This window comes from Eumetopias jubatus, unplaced genomic scaffold (assembly GCF_037043125.1).
Source record: "Eumetopias jubatus isolate StellerSeaLion01/CBP00866 unplaced genomic scaffold, mEumJub1_p1.0 scaffold_5, whole genome shotgun sequence".
Taxonomy (NCBI): Eukaryota; Metazoa; Chordata; class Mammalia; order Carnivora; family Otariidae; genus Eumetopias; species Eumetopias jubatus.
This window is the reverse complement of record NW_028274811.1, coordinates 92988980-92999877: the sequence shown is the minus strand read 5'-3', so window position 1 is coordinate 92999877 and position 10898 is coordinate 92988980. Positions and strand designations below refer to the sequence as shown.

The 10898-nt window shown below is 38.6% G+C and overlaps 1 protein-coding gene across 1 annotated transcript in view; it reads right to left on the bottom strand.

Moving 5' to 3' along the window:
* Positions 1–2836: 2836 nt before the first annotated feature.
* Positions 2837–10898, bottom strand: part of UBTD2 (ubiquitin domain containing 2) — a 60777-nt gene continuing 52715 nt past the window's right edge. Inside the window, exon 3 of the mRNA XM_028102841.2 lies at positions 2837–6683. Within this exon, the coding sequence (XP_027958642.1) occupies positions 6286–6683 (398 nt within the window). The 3' untranslated portion in view covers positions 2837–6285. The remainder of the gene's footprint in view (positions 6684–10898) is intronic.

Genomic DNA, 10898 nt, shown 5'->3' with positions numbered 1-10898 from the left:
GTGAATCAAGTATTATCCAGAATTTACAGGTGAAGAAATTGAGGCCCAGAGAAATTAAGAACCTTTCCCAAAAATATATGGCATACCAGTGGTAGAACCATGATTCAAATTCAAGGTCAATTAGATTCCTGTGCTCAGAGCAAGTGATCTGAGTAACTCACTTCAGTTTTAGCAAATTGTTTAAGTTTCAAGCCAGCATTTTACTGGCTCAGAAATCCTTTCTGCATAATGCTGATTACCACATCTCCTTCTACCATAAACTTCTGAGGAACAAGTTTGGCAATTAAAGAGGTACAGCTCATTTACTATAAACCAAGAATTTCTTAAGGATCAGTTATGCCATATGACTGCCCATAAGGCATTCAGAGTTCCAGGGTACCTAATAACCAACAAAAATCACTGTCAATGTGCAACAGAAAAGAATACTGCTTGTCTAAGGTTGTCGTTCATAAGTCAAACTTGGAAGAAGAGGAGTCATGTTCATTACTACGAACCCTCTATATTTAAGATACAAAGCACCTCAGAACAGTGCTCCTCTGCTCCTCTGATTTGGTGGAAAGCTTGCAGCTGTTCTCTAAGGAGAATACCCTCTGGCAAACAAGTACTACACTACTACACCTACACAGAGTATTGAACTGAGAGACTAGTATTCTCTGGCTGGAAAATGACAGTTGGAAATCCATCATCCTTTCAAAGGGCCTCGCCATTAAGCTTATCTTGGGATAGGTTTCTGCCTCTTTTCTGGAATCCTAGATGGCTTTTGCTGGCAGACACCCTAAGACCTATGCATAGTTCTGGGAGGAGAAACTATAACAAGGTCTTAGAAAGGCTTTTCCTTCCCATTTTCCAAGGGCAACAGTCCTGAGACATATAAAAAGTAACCATGGCATATATGTTTTTTACAGACACCGTCTCTAAAGCAATGAAGATACTGTACCTTTTATTGCTTCAGAATGGGGGCAAGGGGGGAGAAGGGAAAGTCAAAGATAGTAAGTAGCAAAGGTTGTAATTCTGACTAAATTTTAAATGAAACTTTAAAATAATTTATTCATTTATTTCAACTTAATTTAAAATGAACATCAAATGACTCAAGTTTTAGGAATGAGTTTCCCCCCTCTCCCTGGAAATCATCAGGGTGACTACAAAAGGTATCATGGTCCAACTATCAGATTTTTAAAAATCCTTTTAAGAGTATTTTCAGGGGCGCCTGGCTGGCTCAGTCAGTTGAGCATCTGACTCTTGATTTTGGCTGGGGTCATGAGCTTCAGGTCCTGGGATTGAGCCCCTGTCCTGTCAGGCTCCACGCTCAGCGGGGAGCATGCTTGAGGATTCTTTTTCCCTCCCTCTACCCTTCCCCCTGCTCTTTCTCTCTCTAAAATAAATGGATAGATTTTAAAAAAAAAAAAAAGCTACTTAAATACTTAGTATTTCATAAACTGGGCAGCTCTAGAATGGACTCAGGAAACTGAGCATTTAGTTCGGATGGGCACAAACTGAAACTGTAAAAACTAAAATTCAATAGCATGTATAAAGTGACATTCTTTTGGGACTAGAAGTATAACACAGAAAACAATGTCAATGTCTACGTCAGGACTTTTTTCCTCAATTACATTACGAGATTTAACATTTTTAAAAATGTGTTTGTAGGTATGTGTGTAGATGTTTCAATTAAGTTTCATTATTTCAACAGTGAGTTAATCCACTGTGCTCTCAAGGTAGAGCTCAGTTAGACCAAGTACATTTAGGTGTTTTTTGGATGGTGGTAACACTCAATGGTATTACTATGTCATAGTTACATTAGAATGCCTTGGTCAGCAAAGTGCGCCCTTGTTCAGGGGCCGAAGTAATGGGCAGAGGGGCTGCACTTGCAGAGCAGGTGACTAGCAGGCTGGGCTGAAGAGAGCAATAGAGGTTCAGGCCAGCACCACAATCTATATCAGCTATAAAGAGGAAAGAATTTTAGAGGAAGCTAAGCAAAGTGAAATCATTTCTCTTCCACTAGTCCTTAGCTCTCATGTATTATCATCACTTGCCTCATGCCAAAGGCCAAGACTAGAAAAGGCCAAATCAACTCTGCTGACACCTGCCGAAATGGGCAGTTGCCCACATGAACAGCCCCCACAGAGCCAGAGAACAGAAATCACAGGAGACAGTTACTGCAAGGGAGGTTGTCAGCCACACTTCTCTTTTCTTCTTTTCTGTAAGTCAAAATACTAAATCATAGCATATGAGAATTTGAGGTGGACACAGGTATATTTTCTAATTTGTTCAATTAATAAGAAAAGACCGTTAAAAAAGGATAGTCTTAAAGGCATCATAAAATAAGAGTGATTTTTCTACATCAATGGGAAAAAGACCAATAAAAATTATTCAACAAGTAGTATCAGGAAAAGTGGGATTAGCTAACTATTTACAAAAACAAATGAATAAATAAATAAATAAATCTGGGCTGCTATTCTATCTTGCACCAAAATAACTCCAGACACTGAAGCCATAAAAGAAATACTGAAAACATGAGAAAAAAGTTTTATAATCTGAAATGATAAAACCTTTTAAAGAAGAAAACCCTGAAGCCATAAAATACAAATCTGATCAATCCAACCAAGCAAAACTTAAAAATTTGCACATGGTAAATTACATAAAACCAAAAACAAATGGTAACACATGATAGAAAAATGACCAATTTCCTTAATATAGTATTCACAAATCAAGAGGATAAAGACCAAAGTGCCCCAGAAATATAAGCAGACAATTTGCAGGAAAAAAAAAAGGCGTAAAATATACATTAAAATGCTAAACTACAAAGAAAATATATAAAGATAGACCACAGGACAGATTTTCACTTAGACTGTCAGAACAAAATGTTGGTTAGTATGTATGAGAAAATAAGAGCAATCATACTGCTATAGTTTTAAGATGGGAAAATCTATTTGGAGGGCAATTTTGCATCTACTCTCTCAATGTGTATACTCATTGATCTAGCAATTCTCTCTTCAAGAGTGCATTCTCTAGATGTACACAGACACAATGATGTAGCTCTAGAAAAGGACACTTCCCGGCAGCATGGTTTACAGTAGCAAGATTCCAAGTAGTCAAACTGACCGAAGTGAAGTCTGAAATAACTGGTACTCCAGACAGTGCAGGACTGGTGTAGCCATAAAAGGAATTACGCAGATCCAAGATTCATCATTTTAAAGAGAAATCAAGGTGGGGCGCCTGGGTGGCTCAGTCGGTTAAGCCACTGCCTTCAGCTCAGGTCATGATCCTGGAGTCCCGGGATCGAGTCCTGCATCGGGCTCCCTGCTCGGCAGGGAGTCTGCTTCTCCCTCTGACCCTCCCCTCTCTCATGTTCTCTCTCTCTATCTCATTCTCTCTCTCAAATAAATAAATAAATCTTTAAAAAAAAAAGAGAGAAATCAAGGTGAATAGCATATGTATTTATGGAAAAAACAGGGTAGGGTGGGTGAATATACTCAATGTACACCAGAACAGTGGTTCTCACTGTGTGATTCTGTACACCAGCCACAGCAGCACCTGGAACTGCTCAGAAATCCAAATTACTGGGGCCCACTCACACCTACTAATGTGGAACCCCTGGGAGAAAAGTCTAGCAATCAGTGTTTTCAGATGACTTCTAGGTAATTTTGATGCATGCTCAAGTTGAGGAACTGCTGGGCTGGAGTATCTTTCAAGATACCCAAAACACTGGTAACAGTTGTTACATCTGGGGTGTGGAGAGAGATTTTTCACTTTGGTATCTTTGGATTTGCCCATCATACATATGTATCACCTATTTTAAATAAAAAATTATCAAAACCTGCCACTTTGATCCAAAATGGGTAAGAAATGAGCTCAGTGTTTCTAGAAAACTGAATTATGAGTTCTGATTTATGGCATGACCCTTAAGAAAAAAAAACAATAGCCTACTTTAGACCAAGATTTCAATGTGGAAGATAAAGCATATCTATAAATAACCATGTATGGTTTGGCACAGCAGAGCCTAAGTCTGGTGATAATGAACTTGTTATTTATTGAAGTAAGTTTTTAAAGAGAAGAAAAACCTTTTTAGAGGTTTTATTAGAATGAGGCAGATTACCTTTATGTAGAGCGTAACAATTAAAAACCCAGAATAAAGGCCAAGACAAAGAGAAAAATTGAACATTTTTTTTTAAAAAAAGCACAAAAACCCTACATACTAAAATTGTACACATCAAGTATTGGTCCAATCTTATATCAATCTATTTACATTAAACAGCACCATGGTTTTCTCACCCAGGTTAGTTAAACATGCCCAGAAAATCGTTATGCGAAGTATATGTACCTTTAAAACAAAATAAATTCTTAAGAGAGTTCAAATTCTACACAAACAAAAAAAAACTTCTTAGCAACCATAGATTATTGATGATATCACCCAATTTAACTTAGGAAAAATAGGTTTGAACACATTTCCAGTTGTCAAACTTTGAGAGCTGTTGCTATTCAATGTGGCACACAAGGAACAAAGAAACTCTTTGATGACAGGGGCATTATATTCAAATACCCTCAAACCTCCACCTTCAAATATAAAAATACTCCTTTGGAATTAACGTTGCTGTTGTCTCTTGAATTTAGATTCAATTATCAGCAACCCTAAATTGAATATAGCCACAATCTTTAAAATGATTGCATAAAGAAAGGGAAGCAGTTAAAGCTCTCAGAGACAGGGTAAGTTATAATTATAGATATTATATCTAATCAGGCTATAGGAAATTTAATACCATTTTAAACTTTACATTTAAACTAATTAGCAGTTTCATTTTGCCATTAAAATTAATAGCGCTTCACATCCAAATGGGTGTGGAGGTCTGATTATTTCCCAGCTGAGAGCAGTGTACGTACCTTCTTGTCTCTACTTTGCCACCTCACAGAGTCTCAGGGCTACAGTGATTGTGATAGTCCCTCTCTCCTTTCTGGAACTAACTTTTCAAAGGCCCCAAATTAAATATAACCCTTGGCAGCTTTATTCCAGTCATAGTACTAGAGAATCAGGTACTCTCACCAGATTTTTCAGTCCTCTCATCTAATCTGCAGATGGCTCTTCATTTGACTCTTTGCTAGGAAAGATGAGAGAGGAAAACTGTCATCCACCACAAGTAGAGGTAACAGTGAACTGGAAAGCTAACATATAAAGCAATGTTTCATCTTTTGGTCTCACTGCTGATGTTTAAGTAATGTCCATAAACAGACCAGTAAATCAGGAGTTGACATTTTTCTAATAGACTGAAAATAGGCACAGTTCTCCCATGCACAGATACAACGGGTTTTCCTTACACCCCTCCTGCAAACTGGGAGAGAAGAGAGAATTGACTGTATTATCTTAGGGTGGGAACACCTGTCCTTGATTCTTACATTCCCTGGCCCAGTGCATTTGGGGGCATGCGCTGAAAAATCTCAAGCAGAGTAGGTAGATCAATGATGGTATTATATAGTAGTGACCCTCTAAGCCTGGATATAAAAACAGCTTTGATATACAGACATTTCAAAATAGCTATGCAGCAAAAGGACAAGAGACTTTTCAACTGAGTATCAGCTGAAAATCAGAGATCTTACTGTACTGACTAAATTATTGCCTAGTGTTCCAGAAGGGTACCTGCCACCAATGTGTTGGAAGGCACCAAAATTTAGTGTGAATGTAAGTAAGGAGCTCAAGATACGGGAACGGGGAAAGCAATACTGAAACACAATTTGCCAGTCTCTACTCCTTTATGGCTAATTATTAATTGAGCAAAGAATTCAGACCAGAATAGAAGTGAACCTCAAATACTGCTCTTCTCAGTTTCCATTTTAAAAAGCTCATTTTGTAACTGTTATTGATATTTTCAGGAATATATATACATATATACATACATATATGTGTGTATATATATATATATATTCAAATTCTGTATTGACAAGGTGCTTGGTGCTGTTCTTCATGGACGTAACATTCTATTTACAGTCCAAACATTTAAATACAGTCGTTACATTGTTGTTGGGTGTTTTAAAATAAATGGTTATCTATTTTTTAATTGCCTTTCAAATTAGAAACTGTAATTACATGAGTCTCAAAGGCTGGCTCTTTGTGTTTTATTAATTATTTTTGTTGGTCTCCATCACAGATGGAATTTTTCACTGGTAATTCCTCAGAACTAAATCCATTCATATGGAATTCAGAGCAGTGAAAATAAATTTCACGCCATAGAGTAGGAAATGACAACGACAATAAAAAGGAGTGGGAGGGATCTTGGGACCAGCCAGGAGGACCAATCAGTTCTCAACTGGTGTTGGGTTTTGTAAAGGCTGGCTCATTATAACTTGTACAACATAGTCCTTTGGGATCTTCAGCTCTTCCAACTTCATTTTGTCGGTGAGAGGTCTGCCAGAAAAGAACCATCGCTGGCTACTCGGTTCCACTCCTTCTGCTGCATGTAGCCTCCTCTTCATGTGGTATACAGTGTCTGTGCTGCGGACCACAAGTTTGAGGTCTTTGCCTGTGGAAAGGCGCAAACGGAGCTGACATTCATATCCAGAATTAGGTGGTGGCTCAGGAATATCCAGAGTCTCTATGTCGCTCTTTTCCTCTATCATGTTAATTGGTGGTGCCAAGCAGTAGACTGGAAGCTGATACCGGTTGCCCAGTTCATCATAGCACTCTGTGAGTGCACCTTCAGAAAGAGAAGATATGAACAAGAGTTTCATCTAAATGAACACTTTTTTTTTTAGATTTATTTATTTATCTGTCAGAGAGAGAGAGAGAGCGCGTGTGCAAGCGAGCACAAGCAGGGGGAGCGGCAGGCAGAGGGAGAAGCAGACTCCCCACTGAGCATGGAGCCCAATGCGGGACTTGATCCCAGGACCCCGGGATCATGACCTAAGCCGAAGGCAGACGCTTAACCAACTGAGCCACCCAGGCGCCCCTAAATGACACATTTTTATTTTCACTTTGCAAAATGCTCAAAGCTCTTGCTAGCTTGCCACTGTAGAGAAAAAAAAGTATAAGGTCAATCATTGCCAGCCGCTTTAGCAATGTCCATCATTAAGGCCCATAACCAACTGAGTGTTTATCTAATTTTACCTTAGCCAGGACCCTAACTCCTTTCCCTCACCTTTTCTAAGTCATTTCATACCTCATTCACACTTTCATTAAATGATAAAGAAAAAGAAAGCACACAAAATTCATATTTACTATTATTAATGCTTGGACCAAATTAAGGGGATATTCAAATTGCACTGGGATATCTTTTTCAAGAAATGAATCAGTAACCTTAACAACAACCACAAAAAACAGATCCCTTAGCTTAATTCACCACAACACGGTGTTCCAGAGCAATTTCCTTAGTGCCTGGACTTCCTAAGTACTTAGCCAAAAGTCCTTCATCCAAAGAGACCACAGACTGGAGAAGACAAGCCTACCAGCTGCTCTGGCTCCTCGCTTATAGATGAATCTCATTAGCACAATCACCATAAAAATGACTGAGGGGTTGTATTTAACCCCAACTGGTCAATCTATTACAGAGAAGCTATGGGTTAAAAAGGAAGAATAAAAGGGGTAATGAAGTTTATAACCAGACAGCTCAGGGGAGAGAAAAAGGCACTTATGGTTTAAAAGAAGGTATTAATGGCTGATTTTTTTTTATAAAGCATAAACTGCATTATAATTACCAGGACTTCCCTTTGGAAGCTTGAAAGGACACAATGAATGCTTTCTTACAAGGTTATTCATAATATGTCCTTTGCTCAAACTGGAACATTAATGTCAGTTGACTGATAAAAAACAAAAACATCTACCATATTCAAAACAGTCATATATAGTCTAATAAGTATGGGGTTGGGACACAGAAATAGTTATCCATGAACCAATGAGTTAATGAACTGATCTTTGTGGTCACTATCAATAGGCTGAAAAAACAAGGCACCCAATATGAGACTGGAACAGTCACCAAGCATAAAACACATCAATCTCCACTTTCCTCTAGGTTTAAAGATATCGTACAGCCTCTGTGTTGTTCACCAATTAATGTGAATGCTAGGACACTGCAGAAACAAATATACTTTAAGCATAGTTGTGTCCCTAACTAGCAACCATCTTGCTGCAGTACCAATGCTATTTATAAACAGGGGTATAGTCAGTTGTGCTAACTTCACTATTTATATGGCCTAGTCCTGAGGCAAAGAAACCTACTAGTGTCTTCCAGATGGGCTGGCCACCAGGAGAACAAGGAAAGAGAATGTGAAGAGTTCACTAAAGACACATCCCCTCTATTAAGAAAACACCTCAGATACATATCCCACTGACCCAGTGATGGTATGGTCAGCCTGATAAGTACAAGAGCAACGTTCTGGCAATGTTCTGCTAGAAAAATATTCTTTTAGAGAAGCACCATTCTAAATCATTATCTTTGAAATCTCTAGACCAAGATGAAACTCCCAGCCTTGCTATTAACTAGCTGCACAACCTTGAGCAATATTCTTTAACCTGAAATACCCTTCTCAATTAGCAAAATGAGACAGAAGAAAACCTCTAATGTGGTTACCAGGTTTGCATATGCTTCTTCATCTTCAGTACCACGACAGATATAAAATAACAGGACTGTAAACAAAAGCAGTCAAACTGCAAGCAGAATGATGTCTGGACTGAAAGACAGCTGACATTTGCAGCCTCTCTAGAAAAGGACTAGAGATGACATCGCAGCTTTTATGAGTGTGCTATAACATGAGTGCATGTCCATCTCGAAACAAACATACAATCTATTAGGCACTTTCGCTCTTCCTAGATATGAATACCCACTCGTTCATCACAATGGAAAGTAGTCTTCTTTTCTTAAAACTAATTTTAGTTACCATCTGCCCATTCATTCATTCATTCCTTTCTTTCTTTTTAAGATAATACCCTAAAGGAAGAGGTTTTATTTATTTTTTTAAGTACACTCTGCCATCGACATGGGGCTCAAATTCACGATCCTGAGATCAAGAGTCTCATGCTCTACCAACTCAGCCAGCCAGGCCTCCCTGGAAAGCAGTCTTTGCCCTTCAGCCCGGCAAGTTAGAAATTTAGTTTTCAGATTTCAAATGGGTGAGAATAAAAATTCCATGGAAGAGGTGCCAGTAGATGGCATATCTTCTTATTCCAGCTCAGGCAGTGCTCATGTCTATAATGCTGGAAATAAGCTAGCCAGACTTCATATTGCTTAGCTCCCATACTTTAATTAATTTTGGGAAAAGGTAACTTGCATTTTATTTAACATGAAGTTTTCTGGCTTACTCACTCTTTTCCTCACTTGTCAAATTATAATGAGTTATAAACATGCTCTGAATAACTAAATAGGGCAAAAGTCCAGACCATGATGTCAGATATGATTTATTTACATTTCAAGCTATAGTTTTATGGGTTACTCTCTCCCCGAATTAAATATCTGGGATCATAAATTGTCAACAAAAACAAACTTTGCTTACAATATAACCCACAATTGAATATTATCCCAGAATTACCTACTCAGGGCAGAATGACTCCTCTGTAGGCCCAGACCCCTTTCAACAATATACTCCCAATTTTCCACCATTTACTAGCCCCATATCTCTTCAGTAAAGACAAAACTGCTCTGCTAATAGTGATCGCTAACATATAAGCTCTGTAGGACTTCATAAGGACCACTCCACACACTCTATGGAGTTGCTGCATGAATACTTACTAAACACAGGGAAGAGATAAGGCATATCACTAGCTCTGGGGAGGAAAGGTTATAAGAGAGAGAACATTGTTCTTGATCCCCAGAAACTTCTAACTGAGGTAAGCAGATCTAGCACACCCACCAGAGATTTTAAGTACAAACTGATATACTGAAAATCAAATACAAGCTGAGACATCACACAACAGAAGAGTGACTAACATTGGTAGAGCAAAAAGGGAGAAATTCTGTAGAAATAGTGTGTTCTGGCCATGACACAGAATAAAAATAAAGGGCATCTCAGGGCGCCTGGGTGGCTCAGTCGTTAGGCGTCTGCCTTTGGCTCAGGTCATGATCCCAGGGTCCCGGGATCGAGTCCCACATCGGGCTCCTTGCTCCGCGGGAAGCCTGCTTCTCCCTCTGCCACTCCCTCTGCTTGTGTTCCATCTCTCGCTGTGTCTCTCTCTGTCAAATAAATAAAATCTTCTAATGAATAAATAAATAAATAAAGGGCATCTCAAGAAATAGGAATAATATGAGGACAAGAATTAGTACAAGGTAAGTAGGAAATAGCAAGTGGTTTTGCTGAGGTGACTAGAGAATTGATGTGAAATTACTAGATTGACAGCAATAGTGAAAACCTGATAGAAGGGTTCAGGGGTTTAGATTTCATACTACAGTTAATTACTACAGGTGGCTGATAACAGTACATGAGTCATTTACCCAACAAATACTGAGTGCCTGTTACATGCCAAGCAATGTTCCAGGTGAACAAGAGACAAAGCCTGAAGATTATTTTATCATTTGCATAAAGGGAGAATGACTGGAATCAAGGGGACCTGCTAAAATGACTGCCTGACTACAGCAACAGAAAGAAATGGATCTGAGAGACTCAGACCTAACGATAGGTTATATATGATGGAAAACAAAAAGGAAAGAAGAATCACCTAAATCGGAAATGAGAGTGACTGAGAATTTAGGGTTAGAAGCTTTTTGCTTAGTTTTTAACTGCTTTAGGTTCGGTGAGACACTTCAACTGAATTATGGGCAGGTAACTTAAAAAGTGTATCGGAAAAGGGTAAAAGCAGCTTGTAGAGTAATAATCTCAAATGTACAAGTCTGAACATAAAAGCAAACATTTAAGATAGCTTACTAGTTCTGGCTCTGAGCACTTGGCATACATTGACATTTAATCCTCACAATAGCCCTCTATGG